Source organism: Brienomyrus brachyistius, chromosome 2 (genome assembly GCF_023856365.1).
Source record: "Brienomyrus brachyistius isolate T26 chromosome 2, BBRACH_0.4, whole genome shotgun sequence".
NCBI lineage: Eukaryota > Metazoa > Chordata > Actinopteri > Osteoglossiformes > Mormyridae > Brienomyrus > Brienomyrus brachyistius.
This window is the reverse complement of record NC_064534.1, coordinates 8,048,561-8,068,288: the sequence shown is the minus strand read 5'-3', so window position 1 is coordinate 8,068,288 and position 19,728 is coordinate 8,048,561. Positions and strand designations below refer to the sequence as shown.

Sequence of the window (19,728 nt, the reverse complement as noted above, 5' to 3'; positions counted from 1 at the left end):
AAGATACAAATCTCATTAATGTACCATCCATGGTACAGAAATGTTCCTTAGTCAATTTCTATGTCTTAAAAGTACACTTACCTACTTGTACAGCTAGGGTGCAGTTGGCAGATCCTTGAGGGTACAGCCCCAGCGACAAACAGAGGTACAAATTGTTACCATTCTTTTCTGAGTGTGAAGGACACATTTTGTTGTAGTGCATTCTCTGCTGCGGTGTGTCAACAATGACGATTACTGACTTTCACTAGTTATACGACTAAACTGATTGTCAAAAAATACAAGTCTGAGTTGTGACAGTATGTAAAATGTCTGTCACAGACAAAAATGTCTGATGACATGATCAACCCATGTGTTTCAGACTGATGTTAACGACAGAGGCATGATAATGTCATAAAGACTTTGAGGTGTGACACTATGACAAAAAAATGTCTACGACATTCCAAAGTGTGATAACATTACAAAAATGTATGTGACAAACCTCGAGATGCGTGTCACATATAACGTGTGTCACAGTCTGGTTATGAGGCCACTGACAACAAACCATGTTACCTTTAATACAACAAAAGAATTCATTTATATAATAACTGCGTCTGTATGTTGCCTTAAAAGCCCCTTTAACACAAACATTTCCTGGAATATTTCCTGGAACGTGTTGGGTAAAAGGCAGAAATGCTCGTGGCATTAATCTTCCACACTCATTGTAATTAAAATGCAATTAAATTGAAAATATAATAGGGAGCTGAATGCTGAGCTAAAATTCCAGGTCAGTGGCCGAGCGTCTATGAACGCAACATCAATCAAGCGATCATTTATTATCATTTGCTGCCAGCAGAATCAAGCTAGCAAACCTCAAATCAGAGCAAGGTTTTACATTGAGTCCTGTCACTATCAAAGTTTCCAGATACCCGTTGAGAGAATATGGTTTCTGACTTGCAGTCATTATTATCTATAAGTACGTGGGGCAGTGAGGTGTTCGTTGTCGAATGATTGATGGATGCGTGGCATCTTGGCACAGCAGTGCAGGGGTAGTGAGTTCAGCTGACAACCTCGCTCTGTGTGTGCAGTTGACATGTTCTCCAGTGTCATGCACATTTTCTCCAGGTTCTCTAATGTTCTCTTTGGTTTCAAAGCCCTGAAGTCAGGTGAACGGGAGCCTCTAAGGTTTGATTATGTGTGTGTCTTGCAATGGAATAACACTCCGTTGGCCCCAGGCTCACCATGGTACAGATGACTGGAGGGATTCAAGATGCTTTATTTGCCTTTTATACATCATCACATTGGAATTCTTATTGGCACTACCCAGTCGGTAACATATAGCATCCAAAAAGATTAGACAGTCCAAAACAAGAGAACTGCATTCAAAAAACATCAACGACATAAGTGAGCTCATGATATAGTCAGGATGAAACTGTGCATATTTGACATAAGCATCTGTGCACAGCATGATTCTTTGGGCAATTCGTGATGGTAGCCTTAAAGGTCATATCATTACAATGAGTTGTGTATCGATGATTTATTAGCCAACAAGGCAGGTTGACCAGAGCCATATTTGTGGTTTGGCCACATAGCTGGTGAGGTGGGTTAAAGTCAGGTGGCAGTACCACCGTGCCGAATTTGTCTCCTCATTATTCCCATGACTACCGTTGGCCAGGTAACAACTAAAATGTGCGCTTCTCCTTGTTTAGCTATCTGCGTTTGTCATGTAGGAATGAAGAGGCCCTTTTTTCCATTTTCTCTCAGCCTTCTCTCTGCAGAGCCTTCCTTCTGGTGCAGGTGTCATCATTACATCATGCTTGAGAGGAGCTAGAGAGACCAGGACGTTTTCGGATAAAGAATTAAACCAAGTAACCAAGTCATGTGTGGAAGAAAAATTAATACTGTGCTTTTCTATCATTAATCAATATTATGCAAATCATATATTAATGCAATAAGGAATTAATAATGAAACCTATGTTACCTTTTATGTCATAACTGATTAATGTAATTATATATGATTGTATAATTTCTACTTTATGATTTGTTACAGAAAAATATGGTATATTGTGTTTAATCTGCCGAACAGAGAATATTAGCCTACACTTAAAATAGACTTTCGTGCATAAAAACGGAACTGATGTATTTTGATATGAGAGCTCATTCTGCAAGAGGACCGGATTAAGGTGCAGACCTGCCGAAACGTCAGCTATTGCAACATAAGAAAGGCATGAGTTCCGAGGAGAAGGGGGTGGGGGTTAAGGATATGGGTAAAGAGCAAAGGAGCACATGGGGAAGTGAAATGAAGAGCTCAGCTTGTTTTGAACAGGATAATAACCACAAAAGGTGGTCATGGAAAGGTCGACCCTCCCTTAACCTGATAATAAACCCCATTATCAGTAAAAGCTGATGACCACAGATATCATACTCCTCAGCTGACTGACAGCTGTCGCCATTCTTTGACTATAAAAATGTATGCACCTGTTGTTTGGGAAACAGATCACAAGATGCATGCGAAACTGATGAGTGTCTCTTCCCCAAGGCTTTGGTAATGGAAATAAAGTTTATCAGACTCTTAAACTGCCAAATTCCTTCCACACATCCATCCATTTTCCAAACCGCTTATCCTACTGGGTTGTGGGGGGTCTGGAGCCTATCCTGGAAGCAGTGGGCACGAAGCAGGGAACAACCCAGGATGGGGGGCCAGCCCATCGCAGGGCACACTCACACACCATTCATGCACACATGCACACCTACAGGCAATTTAGTAACTCCAATTAGCCTCAGCATGTTTTTGGACTGTGGGGGGAAACCGGAGTACCCGGAGGAAACTTCACAACGACATGGGGAGAACATGCAAACTCCACACACATGTGACCCAGGTGGAGACTTGAACCTGGGTCCCAGAGGTGTGAGGCAACAGTGCTAACCACTGCACCACCATGCCGCCCCTCCTTCCACACATGCACCCCAGAATATGAAAGGTGAGTTTCTGGGAGTGTCTTAGTAAAAGCATTGCACACGAGGCACACAACAGGACGGTAGAGCTTAAAAGCACAAACATTTCCTGGAATATTTCCTGGAACATGTTGGGCAAAAGGCAGAAATGCTTGTGGCATGGATCTTCAACGCTCATTGTAATTAAAATGCAATTAAATTTAAGATATAATAGGGAGCTGAATGCTGAACTAAAATCCCAGGTCAGTGGCTGAGCCTCTATGAACGCAACATCAATCAAGCCATCTTGTGTTATCAATTGGACAACAGGATAGTAGAGTTTTATAATCAGACCAGTGGCTGGGATATGGAGAGAAAACAGGAGGTTGTTGCCAGTTCTTAAAAATCTTAGCCAGTCTTGAGCTGTGCTTAAATAATTTTTTTTTCATGCTGTTACTAAACAGACCTTTCAGTGTGGCCCCCAGCTCAAGGGAGATAACCAGTCTAGAAATATATCCTCCTGCGGGTAGCTTAAGTTTTTTTAATGTTTGCTGTCTCTTTTATGACTTGTAGGTGCTGAAGAAAGTTTTTATCAGGAGTGCAATCGGATCTTGCATTACACAGTACTTGCTGGGCCGAATCCTCTTAGCACAGTGTCCAATAAGCGAATGGCGGTTATATGTGTCTAAACTGGGAGACCACTTCACAGGAGTCAAGTTCTGCGTAAGAGTGACATCTAGTGTTCACTTCACCTTCTCCACACAAAATAATACATAAATAAAATTGAATTTAAAACAAGACACTTGTGTCATATAGTTGCATTTTTCACCGGAGTGAAGCATCTTGCTGCATGATACAACCGGCAGCTTACAGATCACAACACAGTACACTCATCATCATTGTTTACCCCCAGTCAAATCTCACTTAGTCACAACGCTAAACATCAACTTAAACACCCTTCTTATTCTTTAGGAGATAGTGTAGGGGGCATGTTCTGCTAACTATCCCGCTAGCTCTGCTTTTCTGACACTACTTGTTACTTATTTTGTTCATTTTTGAAACATCCGATAGTGTACGGGAGTGACATTTTGACTGAGACCCCAGAAGAACAAATCTTTCGTTTCTTCTCTGTAACTATTTTAAAAAGAAATGATAATAATAATCGTAATCATCATCGTGTAGGGGCGACATGGTGGTGTAGTGGTTAGCACTGTCGCCTCACACCTCTGGGACCCAGGTTCGAGTCTCTGCCTGGGTCACATGTGTGTGGAGTTTGCATGTTCTCCCCATGTCGTCGTGGGGTTTCCTCTGGGTACTCCAGTTTCCCCCCACAGTCCAAAAACATGCTGAGGCTAATTGGAGTTGCTAAATTGCCCATAGGTGTGCATGTGTGAGTGAATGGTGTGTGAGTGTGCCCTGCGATGGGCTGGCCCCCCATCCTGGGTTGTTCCCTGCCTCGTGCCCATTGCTTCCGGGATAGGCTCCGGACCCCCCGCGACCCAGTAGGATAAGCGGTTTGGAAGATGGATGGATGGATGGATCATCGTGTAACTGGATATATAGTGCTACATGACTTATATGATGTTTGTTTTCACCACGCTGAGGGACAGCTACATGAATTAGAATTAATTTACTTTAAACGTCAAAAGAGACAGAAATAGGTTAAATCAGAATCAAAATTACACCAATGCCCCATAATTACATTTACATTTACAGTATTTGGCAGACACCCTTAGCCAGAGCGACTTACATAAGTGCTTTAAGACGCTGCGATGAATTTTTCCGATACTAGCTCAATAAGGACCCAAGCTATGAATACCATCTATCTGAGTACCATCTATCTGAATACCATCTATCTGAATACCATCTATCTGAGTACCATCTATCTGAGTACCATCGATCTGAATACCATCTATCTGAATACCATCTATCTGAGTACCATCGATCTGAATACCATCTATCTGAATACCATCTATCTGAATACCATCTATCTGAGTACCATCTATCTGAATACCATCTATCTGAATACCATCTATTTGAATACTGTTGAGAAAGTGCAACAAATTTTTTATTTTTTTTGTACACACACACACACACACACATACACACACACACGGAAAAGAGCTGAGTATGAATACAGAGTACTACTTCAGGTATTTCTGAAAAAGGAAAGTTTTGAGTTGTCGCTTGAAGATAGCCAAGGTTTCCGCTGTTCGGACATCAAGGAGGAGTTCATTCCACCAACTAGGTGCCAGGACAGAGAAGAGCCGAGATGGGTGTCGTCCTTGTGCCTGAGGGGTGGTGGGACCAGTCTAGCAGTGCTGGAGGATCGGAGATCGGAGATCGGAGATCGGAGATACTTATATAATCATAAATATTATTAATTACTGAAAATAAACTGTGGTTTCCAAGCCAGACCTTCAGTAGATGTACTGAGTCTTGTTCAACATGAGCTCTTAATTGCTCGGTGAAGGAATTTCTTATCTCTACACTTTACAGGGCAATTTAGATGCCAATCAGGACCTAATACTCATAACAGATGCTCAGAATGACTTAGTGGTACCTGTTTCACAAACAGACACATAACAGATGTTTTCTTGAGAGGTGCAGGTCAGGTACCTGCTTTTTGGAATATAGCAGTAACTTTACCTGCATGCTTTGGTCAGGTGATGTTTCTTGTAAATATACAGACACTCCTCACTTAGCGACCTTTATGTTTACTGACTGCTGAGACTTATGAACAGCTCTCTGATAAGTCGGATTGTACAGTGTAAGGAAAAGTAGTAACGATGATCCAATGTACTTGGTTGATCATTTGAATACAGACAATGTTAGTAATTCATGATCACAGGGGAAGTCAGGGAGAGATTAGGGGATCCAGTCGGCACCACTATGGTAATGAGGAAGTAACTGGATTACAATCATCAGAAAGTCTCTATCCTGTTCTGCCCCGTCCCTGCCTCAGGCTCCTCACAGTCCATGGGGGTCACTCTTTATATGTAAATTCACTCACAACACCTACACACAGCACCTTGTTGGGGAGGGTCTTTTGGGATATAAAGGGGGGTGAAGAACTGTCCTTAATTTGTATTTGAGCTGCTTTCAATACCCGCTGTATGTCTACACTGTATTACATTATATTATTTTTACTATTCAATGAACCACCGTTTTGCTGAAACTATGGAGACTCTGCATGTGGATTCCTTACAATGCTGTACGAGAACTTTGGCTGCGGAAAGAGCAGTGAGACCCCTCAGCATCAAGCATCTCATCTCGCATCATTTATAAATATGCAAAATGATATAAATGGTGCAAAGGTGGCATTAAAACAATATCAAAAGATGGCTGACACAAACCCACTACCAGTACAGTATGCTTGAAATATCGATAAGGGACGGCTTCTCGATTATCAACCAATTTGATTAACGACCTAGTCTAGGAAGGGAACTCGGACGTTAAGTGAGGAGCGTCTGTACTCTAACAGTTCAGTTCATTTTCGTATTGTTTGAGCCTAAAAAAGAACAATACAATGATTCAATGGCCAAAAATGAAAACGTGCTTTCTGGCAGACAGCAGACTACAGCCTCTCCACTAAAATAGCATTTGTTAGCATTATATCACCTTGGAAATAACAGGTGCTGAGCTCTGGAAGCGGTACAAGCCTGCTGTCAGTCATCTCTGTCTTACGGCCATGGCAGGCATATGAAGGCTGCTGAGTGATTCATGCAATTTAAAGACGAATTGTTCACGCCGAAAACAGTCATGTGACCCAACAGGAGGAAAAGTTATTTTTAATCGCATTGCTCTCTGTTTAGCAGGAGTAGGAAGCACTGGCTTATGACTGATTATATGCAATAGTTTTGTTAACATTTTGTAAAATAATGAATGTGATAAATGACGTGAGACATTCTGGAATTTACAGTTCATACAGAGAAGAGATATGATCTGTTTTCAACATGAAGTTTACGAAAGATTAGCAAAGTGATGTCATTTTTACTCTCAAACACCTTCCCACTAAAGGAGACAAAGGATTTAATAACAGTAGCAAACCAATGTCCAGGTTTGTGTTTGATATAAATGTATAAACTTTTCTGCAAAGGCATGAACTCCCTGAAACACAAGCTTGTGTTTCCATCTCTCTGTTTAATGGCGGTGCTCAGGAATATACTGAAGTGTAAGTGTCAGGATGCCATGTGTATTTGTGAACATGTCAAAGTAAATGTGCTCATATCTTTTCATGGTCCAATCTACAGCGTCAAGACCCCGCCCACATGGACAATGCCTAATGGGTCATAATGGTGTGAGGACAACACCCATCGCCCACTCCCCCCCACCAAGAAACTGGTGACCTCATGTCAGGGACAAGGTTGTCCTTTGATTTCGGGGAGCAGAGGATAACCTGATACACACATTAGTGTGTTTATTTAAGTAATGCAATCCATGGCCGCTGTTCTAGGACTCGTGTTCAGAAGCATTATCAGACTGGACTGTTTCACTCCAGACTATCTGGAATGGCTTCTTTTATCGTGGGAAAAAATTAAATGTGGCAACCTGTGTCTCGGGGGCTAAATGTGTACATGTGTGGATTGTGGGTTAGAATGCAGAAGAAACGCCAGCGATCAACCAACATCCGTCTCCTCAATTGTCTCACTGTCACTGGACTTTTCACACATTGGCAGGAACCCCAGAATTCCTGTCTGGCCTCCAAACCAAACAAAGGAAAAGAGGGTGGAGATGAGTTTGTCACAGGTTTGTAAATAAACGGCGGCTCAGGGCGGCGAGGACGGTCTTCCACAGATGAATCACGCCAGCCTTGTCATTCCGGCCTGAACTTCTCCACCGACAGGCTCACTGCGGTAAGTGTCCCGCACTTGGCGATTGATTTCAGCTGCAGATGATGGCCAGTGCCCAGTGTCACACCAGATTCACTGGAGGAACTGGGTGATGAACAGTTTGCTCATTTAAACAAGGAACCTGTTGTGTTTCGATGCTTTATACATCCTGCAAGGTTAAATGCTTCATGTCAGGACTATAAGGACATATCATTGCTATAAATATGTGAGCTGAAATAAGGTACCTGCATAAAAAGCATTATATGCGTGAGCTCGCAGTCAGACATTGGTCACAAGATTTTGATATTTCTGTGCTATTGTTTGTGTATTTTAGATAATGAGCACTGCAAAGATTCACGACAAACTGTCCATAATGAATTTCTGGGAGCAGAAAATTGAGAATCACACCCAGATGACGGAGCATGAGGATGAGAGGATGAAGAGGAGTGCACTATCTAGGTTAATCGCTCCTTCATCACCCGCACAAACAGTGCTCACACTCAACATCTGGAACGACACGTTGTTATGATAATTCTACACCAATTTACTTTTAGGTTTGAAACATTTAGTAGATCCTGTCATCCAAAGCGATTTACAAGTGAGGCGAATAGCATATTACAAACATAAGATTGTCAGCAGGTCCACTACACATAATTGCAGTCAAGCTAAGCTGCCCATGGATGCAGGTACATTGTAAGCATGTCTGGAGCAGGAACTACATAACTTCTAACAAAGTAAGAACTTAAGACTATTCAAGGACCAGAAGTGTAACATAAAAACATTCAAGGAACATAATGAGGTATCGTTATGATTAAGGTCAAGCTTGCCTAAGTTCTGTTACGGTTAGTGTTGAATTACAAATATAATGAAATTTTAAACAAACAATTTCAGAAGGACGGACAAATTAAGGAAGGCGAATTCTGCACCCAAGACCGGCCTTTGTTACACAGATTTACCCTTCTGTGCTAAAGAGGTCCACAGAACTCGGTACACCTCAGTTCAGCTGGGTGGGCGAGATGGTTGGGTTCATTTCTCTACCATCGCTCTACAGTGACACCTACTGTCAGCTGGGCTTCTATGGGACTGCAGGGCAATAGCGTGAAGGGCACTCGCTTCTGAGTGCGCTACTCTCTTCTGAGTGTGTGACAAGGGTCTGAAAACTGTTCACTATTAATATATTCACACACAACTCTCCTTAAAACACAAGCAGCCTCTGTCAACAGCAGAGTCTCACATGCGGTGGGCGACAGGATTTTAGTATCAACATTCTGTTATTCCTCTTCTTCTTATGTACAAACAGTGATAGTCACTTCTAAAGAATTAAAATGACTTTCCTTCTTATTTAGATGTGCGTATTTTATGGTTCTTTACATGGTTTGTTGTTTGCTGATGTTTGACATCCACATTGCCAGACTGTCAGCAATGTTTTCCACTTTTCCTTTAGAAGAATGTCAGCGTGGTGTTATGCATGGATTAAATCAGGGCTCAGTTCATCCAACTTGACCTGACCGACAGCTGACCGTATTCTTTCAGCATGACAAATGTGTCTGGTGTCTAATTTAATATTAGGGTGATCTGCATGTAATAATCAGCGGCCTTATCTGTGCCTGTTTCCAAATGGTAATCTGAAGTTTAGAAAAAAACCGGCAAGGAACAAAAATTAGCAGACATTAGAGAAACGTCTTTCTGATATCTGGTGAGGTAGAAGCGAAGCACGTGTGACCGAGAATGTAATGTGATAATGAGAGGAGTTCAGCTGTGTCATAGCTCTGCGCTTATCGGCTGCGTGCCGCCCTTCTCTCATGTCAGAGTCGGGGGAGGTACAGTATACCAGGCCTGGTGCTCCTTGGAGACACACAGGCATCCGGCTCAGCCCCAACAAACACCCTCTGTGGAAAGTCCTCCTCTGAAACTGAGTGATTCTCAGAACACGCACAGAACACGCACACGCAACTGCACAAGTTACCAAGATGCAGAAAGACTCACAGGCACCAAAGGGTCAAATTTTGAACATTAGAGATTAATGACTCTCACGATTGTGGCCATATTTAAATCTTTATACCTAATCTTATATGTGTAAATGAATCAAATCTAGGTAAAACTTTAGTTTAAGGTCTGCTCTTTGACTGTTAATAAACTGGTACTAAAATTTGGTAATAATTAATAAATAGAAAGACTCTCTCGCAAACAAATTTAGAAATGTATTACAATCATATCTGGTCCCTGGTATTTATAAAGCAGCTTGTAAATCATTTGCAAATATAAAACAACTGGTTAGAAAGCAAACTGAGGAGTGAGTTATAACAAAGCAGCTCTTTTTAAATACTTTGTGAGCCAGGAGAATGTTATCTTTGTAATACATTTACAAATTTGATTGTAAGTGAATCATTTTTATTTAATAATATATTATCAAATGATCTAATGAAGATGTCCCTCAGTCCTTCTTGTCTGGGGTGTCCAGGCTAAGGATGGATTGGACCACAAGGCTGGAAAGACAAACAAAACACCTGAAGAAAGTCCACGAAGAGAGAGCCAAGAGGCTCAGGCCAGCTGAGATGACAGCCAGTGCCTAGCGGGTTGATCTCATTGGCCCGGCCCAGCCCGCCTGCCGCTGAAGGTCCCTCCTCATGCTCCGGTCTGCTTGCTCTCATTTGTCTTTTCAATAAAAAGCTGCCGTTTCAGCCAATGGAAACAGACTTTAACTACATAAATAAACATATGAAGGCTTTACACTGGATTACTAAGACAATATAATTTATCCATCCATCCATCCATCCATCCCATTTTCCATAGCCAGCATGCAGGGTCACGGGGGTCCAGAACGTATCCCAGAAGCTATGGGTACAAGGCAGGCAGTACCTCAGGGTGGGGTGCCAAAATATCGCAGGACACACACACTATTCACGCAGACATTGTATGCAATATATTGTGGAAAATAATCAGATAGATAAAGTCAAACTATATAGTTCTTACTTGTTAGCATATTCAAGTAAATTCACAGGGTGAGGACAACTTCACTGTTTTTCCATTAAAAGACTCCTTACCTCACCCAACAGTCACTTCCTGACTATAAACCAGACATCAATAGAGCATCATCCTCTGATCTTCAAACACTGCTATTATGGTCATCTATTACAGAAAATAAACAAACTGTCCATCACTTTGGATGAGACATGATCTTGTTTACAGAACTGAAGTTCCTTACCTTCCTTTCCCCAGTGAGGATCACCTCAACTGCGCCATGCCATGTGACATTCGACATTTCTGTATCAACTGACAGGTGCCATGAAGGACACGGACACACAAACTGACATATGAGAGTAATGTCACAGCACTGTCAGTCACATTAATGACATATGTTAGGGTGATACATCTGAAATTATAGTTACCGGCGACCAAGTTGAAAGGTGTCATCGTGAACGTGCAAAACATCGTTCCCTTGAAGGAGTGTTAATGCTGATTATTCATTTTTTTCTCTCTCCTGTGCTTCGGTTTAATTGCTCTGCTGGGAAAGTTCCCGACACGACGCTAATGCAGACTTACTATCTCGATGAACCGAGACTCAGAAATCAGGGGACTGAGCCAATCTGCAAGCAGAGACATCTCTGCTTTCGCAGAACACAGAGGTGGCAGACGAGCAGGCAGACATCACCCAGAGTTACCTCACTATTTTATATTCTGTCCATTCAAAGAATGAGAATTTGGACTTAGCTTCCTCCTCAATGGACTTTACTACAAGTCTGTCACTTTGACCACCTGCTGTTTGAATACTATTTCGGGCTGTCCACAGCCATGTCCTGAGAAGGAGTGTTAATACGCATCTGGGTGTGAGGAACCGCAGAGCAGCTGTATGGGAGAGCAACCAACTGCTTTGATTGGCTGTCACCTTCCATCCCCTGCCTATGCGTTTCAGATCTAGAGCAGTGAACAAGGCCACCGAGGCGGATGCAGATTCCTCCCAAAAACAACAAACATAAATCATATCCTTGCTGAAACAGCATCCTGCCCCAACAATTACACATCTTGGCTGAAAAACTGTGCGCTGTCATTACTGCATAGTTGAAACGCCTGTATTTGTACACACTATATTTATTGCTTATGTATTTGCGCTGCTGTGAAATTTGAACATTCCTGTGTCTCATTCATACAGCACTTTTGTGACCACAAACTGCGTTTGCCCCAACTTTGCCTAATATAATGTTCTATTGTGGTAAAACTCCATTTCTTAATACTTACACTACCAGTCAAAGGTTTTTTGCACTCTGTTGAGTGAACAACTATGATTGAAAACATAAATCAAATAAAACAAGTTTCCTTTATAAGATAGAAAGAGTATGTAACAGTGCATGTCTGACATCCTGTTAACTGGTTGCGTGGTGATAGAATAGTCAAATCTTAGGCTGTCCTTTAACTTTAAATGCACTAGTTAGCTGTTTCATCCCATGAAACAGAGCAGCATTTAATTTCCTTTGTAGAAGAAATGCCTCGAATTTTCTCAGCTGCTATAACTGCTAGAGGAGGTTAAATTTTTGAGTGTATTTTTAGTGAATGTTAAATGAGTAACAGGCAAATGTAGAAACTCTGTGTGTGTAAAAATCCTTGACTAGTATTGTTTTGAATGTACACATTTATTTGGCAAACAATCTTATCCAAAGTGATATACAAGTGCTGATCAGGGTCTTGAGCAATTAGGGTTAAGGGCCTTGCTCAAGGACCCAGTGGTGAAGGATGATAGGATCTGAACCAACAACCTTCTGATCATGGGTTCAGAATTCTAACCCTCTGTAATGTGGCAGGTTCTTCATGTGCCAAAGTTAATTCTGGCACCGGCAGATAAAAGAGACTTTAATTCTGATAGAAACGATCGAGTCAATTGAGTCAGGAAATTGAGTCAAACAGGCAATGGCCGAAATGAGGGGATTTAGGCAGTAAGGGGGGTGTTAAGCTTGGGTTACCCATGATGACATCACACTTCATTAGCAGAAACAAAATAACAAGCAGATTTACAGTTAGCTTAAACTGACCTATGACGGATAATTACTCCCTCCATCAACTTGATGTTATTTCATAAAAGAAAACTGGGTAACACTTTACTTGACGGGGTATAAATAATATGGTACTATACTATTACTTACGTATTAATTACCCACGAACTAAGTCTTAGTTACATACTGATATCATGTTCATAATTAATTAATTGTGAAATCTTTTATCTCAGAGTTGATATATTTGTTACTTTGTTAATTCTGTAAACCTTTGAACTACCCAAAGAACAAGTAATGAATAACAAAAGTGAAATATTGATCTCATGTTTTCTCATCATTTGTGAATCGTGACACACGTCTTATCTCAGGTAGTGACTACATTTGTTCATTTGTACTTCATTAGTAACTAAGTTACTACTAAGCATTTGCGCCCCGTCAAGTGAAGTGTTACTGAACACTCATCCATCTTTAAGGACTCTGCCCATCCCAGGAAGCACAATGCACAAGTCTCTCTGGGTGGAATGTCAGTCCATTACCGGACATGCACACAGCAGGAAATTCAGGGATGCTAACTTGTCTGAACTTGTTTCAGGACCACAGAAAGAACCCAGAGTATCCTGATCAGGACAAGGAATCAGAACCCAGACCTGCAGGATTCTGAGAATCGTGCAGCTGCAGTATTACTCACTGAGCCACCACTGCACATCAACTGGGTGCATCCGTCGCTATTTTGAAAAGACCAGCCGCATTACAGAGAGGGGAAGCTATAATTTGCTTTCTGGCGCCATCAGGTGGAAAGACGGACAAAAATAGACCACATACAAAAGCATTGTACAACTCTGCTGAAGACTGGCTGAAGTGCTACGCGCCTGGTGAACATTAAAACTTTCGGTTAGTAAGGGCAAAATTAATAATTCTATCCAATTAAGAAAGAAAACATATGTGCACGTAAGTACATGGTATTGGTCATACTATGATGGTGCTGACTACAGTGGCCTAATAGTTAGGAAAGCACATTTGTGATTGGAAGGTCGCTGGGCCAAATCCCTGATCCGCAAGGCACCACTGAGGTACAGAGAGCAAGGAACCACCCCCACACACTGCTCCCCAGGTGCTGAATTAGCTGCCCCCTGCTATGTCGCATATGGGTTAAATGCAGAGGACACATTGTATTGTCGTTATGTGTTCCCTAGTTGAGCACTGTGATTTATCAATGATGATGACAATTAACCACTTTCACTTCATTGTCCTGGGGTCCACACCATGTTTCATCCGTGACTTCCTGTAAGAAAGCAGCCCACAGAAATCACGTCGGCTCAGACTGTCCCATTGCATTTCTATCTCTCAGGACTGCAGAATCTCCAGCCTCCTGCCCCCAGAACACTGAGATCTTCCTCTTCACACCACACATAAGCAACATGAGTAAAGACAGTCCCCCGGTTACGAACAAGAGCCCATCTCTAAGCCTCACAATTTTTACTCATTCGTAAGTATGAGTAGTCTGTAAGTCGGATCTTCTTAAACCTAGGGACTGCCTGTACTCGGTGACCATAAACATCATAGTTCTAGACAGACCCTTCATGTACTGGGAGCATATAAGCCAATGAAGGCAATCTTTATTTTCATTACACATCTACTCAAAAGATTGTGTCAACGTAAAACAATCCAACTGCTGAATTCAAAAGCAAAAAGCACGTTGAAAAAAGGGCAACCACCATAATTATGTGGCACTAACACAGAGTCGCTCCCATTTGCAGTATCTCCTTCGCTTATACAGCCATAGTGTATTAAATGGCTGCACTGCCTGCTTATTACTCCCGACTCCCAGCAGAGGAGGTGCTTAAACTGTTATCTGCCAGGGATACAACAAACACTGTTCACGTATGGATGGGGGTGGGGGGCACAGAATTATTTCTTCTTCTTCTTGCTCTTTTTGCCCCCCTCGCCTTGCTGTGCATTCTGGTCACCGCCACCACTCTTCTGCGTCCGTGTCTTCAGCTTGGGGATCTTCTCTGCCACGTAAAACATGACGCTCTTCCCTGTGTCACATGACAGATTGAGAGATTTGAGTTTATTGACAGTCCAAAAGATAGGCCCTGATTTTGTTTGGTAGAACATGGGCTTGAATTCACACTCTGTACAAAAATACTGGGAAACACCTCTTAACGATTGAATTCAGACATTTCATTCAGACCAATTGCCACATGTGTATAAAATTAAGCACCGAGCTTATACAAACATTTGTGAAAGATTGGGTTGTTCTGAAGAACTTTTGAAATGAATTCAAGCGTGGTATTGTCAAAGAATACCACCTTTGCAATATGTCAGTTTGCGAATTTTCTTCCCTGCTAGATATTCCACGTTTAATTGTCAGTGGTATTATTGCAAAGTGGCAGCGTTTAGGAACAACAGAAACTCTGCCACAAAGTGGCAGACCATGGAAAGTAACGAAGTGGGATGACCAAATGCTGAGAGAGAGTCTTTAAAAGTTGCCAATCTTCTGTTGACTCAATAACTGCAGAGTTCAAAACTTCCTCTGGCACAAACTGTGCACCAAAAGGTTCATGGAATGGGCTTCCATGGCCGAGCAGCTGCGTACGAGCCTCACATCACCAAGCGCCATGCCAAATGTCAGATGGAGTGGTGTAAAGCACGCCACCACTGGACTCTGGAGCAGTGGAAACGTGTTCTGTGGAGTGACGAATCACGCTTCTCTGTCTAGCAGTCTGATGGATGAGTCTGGGTTTGGCGGATGCCAGGAGAACGTTACCTGCCTGCCTGCTTTGTGCCAACTGTAAAGTTTGATGGAGGAGGGTATGGGGTTATTTATCAGGGGTTGGGTTAGGTCCAGGGAAGGGAACTCTTGATGCTTCAGCATACTGAGACATTTTGCACAATTCTATGCTTCTGAGAACAGTTTAGGGAAGGTGGTTTTCTGCTCCAGCATGACTGTGCCCCAGTGCATAGAGCAAGGTCCACATAGACATAGTTGTGAGTTTGCTCTGAAAAAAAACTGACTGGCCCACACACCGCCCTGACCTCAACCTTTGGGATGAACTAGAACAGAGACTGAGAGCCAGGCCTTCACACCCAACATCAGGGCCTACATCAGAATTGCTCTTCTGGATGAAAGGCAAAAATTCCCACAGACACACTCATTATTGTGGAAAGCCTTTCCAGAAGAGAGGCAGCTGTTATAGATATAAAGTGGGGAGCAACTCCATACTGACGCCTATGGATATAGAATGGGAGGTCATAAAAGGTCCTGCAGGTGTAATGGCCAGGTGTCCCAATACTTTTCTCCATATAGTGTGTGTCATCGCATCCTCTTCAATGCAAAGTTAAACCTCAGCTGCTCCAATAAACCATTCAGCTTTTTAAAACTGCATGAAGCATAGCTCGTCAGATTTAAACGTAGTATAAATGTAACACCAGCAAAATCTTTGCCAATGAGATCTGGCATGCAGAAATGAAACCTGAATATTACAATGTATGTGACCTTAATGTATGTATGTGGTTCTTAATACAGGTTAAACTAAAGAGAGACTTACGGGATGACAATTTTTCATCAAAGGGGGTTCCATCTTCTTTCTTGATCTGGACTCGCACTCGTCCCCTGATCTGCGTGTCCCTGTTCCACTCTCGAGGGTACATCTTACCCTGCACAGAGCAGCAGTAAGAGCTTTAACCCCCCCCCACCTTAAAAGCCGCCTCAGGAAACCATGCAGCAGAAGGTCAAAACGCAGGAGCGAACCTCAACGAAAGCGTTCATTCCAGCAGCACTCAAAACGTCTCGGATTTCACAGCATGTGGGATTTTCCACTGCCTGGGAAGCAGAAGGCAGGAGGTTACGGGAAGCTGTTCACAATGAGCACCTTTAAAAACCTTAAGCATCATAACAGACCCATCAGCAGTCAAGCAGATTACACCACTCTGTCTGAACACACCTCATTATTACAGCGAGTATGATCACGCTTTAATTAAGCTGATCCCAGAAAGCATGGCACAAGGAAGAGGACACCCTGGACAGGACATTAATCCAATACAAAGCACACACAGGCACCGAGCCATTGTGCTGCAACTTAGTGTGGCCAACTGAGCAAAAAATACTGCAGAATAAACCTCATGTCTGCAGTGTGTGTACTCTGTTAAAATGGGAATAAAGGACAAAAACACACGCATGCAGCCATCTTTCACCTTTTCAGTTGGTATTCGGCGTCCTTCAGCTATTGTCTTCTTACTGTTAATAAATGCGGGATAAATGCATATAAACCTGAAAAATAAAACAAATGAAGGCATATTTACTGGGGGATACAAGTCTTTAACATAACAGCAATATCAATGGCACATGATGCTATAACAACGGTGTTATGGAAGGAGGGGGATCAAACTTTATGTCAATCAATGGGAAAGTTATACAACTATTCATATAACTAGAGCTGTCACAATTACTCAACTTACAAGCAATCGATAAAAATTTCTATTTCTAGATTATTCAGCAATTTCAAGGAAGGAAGAAAGTGCATAGCAGATGAGGATCCAATTAAAGAGCAAAAGCATCAGTTGTGTGGAAGCACTTCACATTAAAAGTGAATGAGAATGCAGTCTGTCAGTATTGAAAAGCAGAACTTAAATATGTCCAGAGCTCGACTGCAATGCAAATACATACAGGATTGACAGACTCGCTCAATAATACGAGGTTAAATATTTCCTTTGTTTTATATGGTAATATTACATTTGTCAATCAATCAATCAACTAATTAATGTGTGACTGATAGAGCCCTCAGCTAGGAAAAAATGCTGTTTAAAATGCAATTACTCTTAGGCCGGCCAATTACAAGGTTTAACAATCACAACTTTGATCTTTTGAAATCTATTTTGCAAACATGACTGTAGTGTAAAAATAAGAATCCGCCTAAAATAAGATTTGGTTCCTATTCTAAAGATTGAGAAATATAACATTGAAATTGTGATACAAGTGAATGTTCTGCAAGCAAAGCACAAATTATGATTTCTAGCGTTTGATTCATAACAGCACACTGTTAACGGCCATTACTACAGGTAATCCAAAATATCGACCATCAAGACGAAACAGTGTCGAACGTTGTAACTAATGGACGGTTTCCCAATGCATTTTCAAAAGGCTGGACCTTTGTAAATACATTGCAGTGTTATACATGGACAGATATTAAAACTAAGAGTTCAAATGAACGGTAAAAATCTCCCATAGACCAGACGCACCTCATACGTCATCAAATTGCGCAAAACCGCATGCTAATAGTCACGTATATTTGTGTATTTCAATCGCCCACATTTGGTATTTATTGTGGGAAATGCTGTCTTAAAAATAAAACGACGCAGGAACAGCATTTTAGTAGTATAATTTCTATGAGCGTATGTTATAAACAAAGAAATTATCCCCTTCAGATGAAACGACTGTCGACCGGCGTCCCACATAGAAACTACACGTCATACAAAACATACTGAGAGTTCAGGGTTTGGTCCTCAGATTACCAAACTACACCCGCCGGCACAAGGTTTAAAAACCGAAATATGTACAGATATCATACAGCTCCAGTCGGATAGAAACTACAACCCCGCTGTTTGCACTAATATTCTAAAAGAAAGCATTAAGCACCACAGTCCTTCACAAGTAGTAAGAACATGTCACATACCTTTCTTTGTCGGCTGGATTTTTAGTCAAATGTGCCATTATTTTGAAACATAAAGACAAGTCCCAGACGTTATGAAAAACTACTTTCGATAATCTATTATATTAATCTGGACTCTAGCATTAGCAATTAACTAGCTGCACTCATCTATGCCACCATCGCTGCTGTATCTGGATTCTATTGGCGGAGCGAGGCGGAAATTGTCACATGATTCGTTAGCAACCTGCTTCCGCTGGCTACCTGGGGAAGTATTATCAAAATAAGAGCTCTAATAAAAACAATTACTCTACAGTGTGCGAAAGGGAACACTCATAACATTCGTTAATAGCATTTCATTCTTTTTTCAATCCAATTTTATGAACACTGAACTTGTGGATATTTCACATTCATAAAATAAATTTTTTTCTACAGTAATTATGCCGAAAAATTTGGAAGTTGGATATCCTCCTCATGAGAAGAGTAATAACGGTTTTTCCACATAAAAGGTTAACTTAAAATGACACAGATGAAACTGAAGTAACACTTACCTTATACTTAGGTTGTTTTGCCCTCGTTGCCCTATTTTGGGCAAAGCCGCCCTTTATACATTATGATGTTTATCGTCTCTGATACTGTGATTGTAGCTACCAACATCACCAAATGGAAAATAAGACTATTATATAATTTGATCAACGAAAGCAGTGTATGTGATTAAACTAAATTTGGGATTTATGGAAGTTTACAATTCATGCAAATTATGTTTCTTGTGTGTCCTGTCCTGTACCACCTTAAGCAAAGTGCTGTCTTACTGTTCAAATCAGTTGGTGCAGTCTAATCCATATCAGGTGTGGCATGTAGATTGTATTTCTTGATCTGTTTATTCTGAATATTATACTGGGACTGGGAGTACAGCAATCTCACGTTGCATTTTACTGTGTCTTCTGTCACATTATTAGGAAGTATGATGTACAAGGCTTTAATCGAAATAATGCTCATATTTTGAATACTATAACTTTTTCCACTTAAAAATATACAATATATATTTAATACCGACATCTAGACATTTTTACAGATGATCCGGAAAATATTGCTGTACTAAACTTGAAAGACAGCCAAGTAAACTACAAAGAAACCACTCTTTACCGTTATCTAAACACACATTTATGATCAAATTAATCTGAACAAGAAAAACCGTAGGTTACTTTTAGCTGGAATTGATGGTGTTGGTGGCACTGTTCACAATGCCACGCATTATAGTTTGCCAGTGGGCCATGGAGATGTCCCCCAGAAAGGCTGCCCGCCCTGAACGCTCAGCGGGCCCCACTCTGCGAACTAATGCGCATGCGCGGA

General features: G+C 41.5%; 2 protein-coding genes across 3 annotated transcripts; one reads left to right on the top strand and one right to left on the bottom strand.

Annotated features, from left to right (window-relative positions):
* The first annotated feature begins 7,694 nt into the window (after positions 1-7,694).
* Positions 7,695-10,462, top strand: LOC125720243 (protein FAM240C). The gene is made up of 3 exons (XM_048995469.1): positions 7,695-7,766; positions 8,077-8,201; positions 10,204-10,462. Exons 2-3 carry the CDS (start codon positions 8,080-8,082, stop codon positions 10,313-10,315), a joined length of 234 nt encoding a protein of 77 aa, XP_048851426.1. The 5' UTR covers positions 7,695-7,766; positions 8,077-8,079; the 3' UTR covers positions 10,316-10,462.
* A 3,848-nt stretch (positions 10,463-14,310) lies between these two features.
* On the bottom strand, positions 14,311-18,606 carry srp19 (signal recognition particle 19). Of its 2 annotated transcripts, none has more exons than XM_048995462.1 (5): positions 18,403-18,606; positions 16,925-17,000; positions 16,482-16,553; positions 16,279-16,387; positions 14,311-14,766 (listed from the first exon to the last, which is right to left on the bottom strand). In XM_048995462.1, the coding sequence occupies exons 1-5, from the start codon at positions 18,438-18,440 to the stop codon at positions 14,636-14,638; spliced, it is 426 nt and encodes a 141-aa protein (XP_048851419.1). In that variant the 5' UTR covers positions 18,441-18,606; the 3' UTR covers positions 14,311-14,635. The 2 variants fall into 2 exon arrangements, with proteins under 2 accessions (XP_048851419.1, XP_048851413.1); XM_048995456.1 differs by lacking the exon at positions 18,403-18,606 and adding an exon at positions 17,189-17,890.
* Positions 18,607-19,728: the final 1,122 nt, after the last annotated feature.

What these genes read in the sequence shown, in the direction of transcription:
- LOC125720243 (XM_048995469.1), top strand. Translation starts at nt 8,080, where the DNA reads ATGAGCACTGCAAAGATTCACGACAAACTGTCCATAATGAATTTCTGG. An exon ending in AAGAGGAGTGCACTATCTAG is followed by an intron (nt 8,202 to 10,203) that starts GTTAATCGCTCC and finishes TGGGGTGTCCAG; the next exon opens with GCTAAGGATGGATTGGACCA.
- srp19 (XM_048995456.1), bottom strand. Translation starts at nt 17,253, where the DNA reads ATGCACTTTCTTCCTTCCTTGAAATTGCTGAATAATCTAGAAATAGAA. An exon ending in GAAATTTTTATCGATTGCTT is followed by an intron (nt 17,001 to 17,188) that starts GTAAGTTGAGTA and finishes TTTATTTTTCAG; the next exon opens with GTTTATATGCATTTATCCCG. An exon ending in TGATGAAAAATTGTCATCCC is followed by an intron (nt 14,767 to 16,278) that starts GTAAGTCTCTCT and finishes CATGTGACACAG; the next exon opens with GGAAGAGCGTCATGTTTTAC.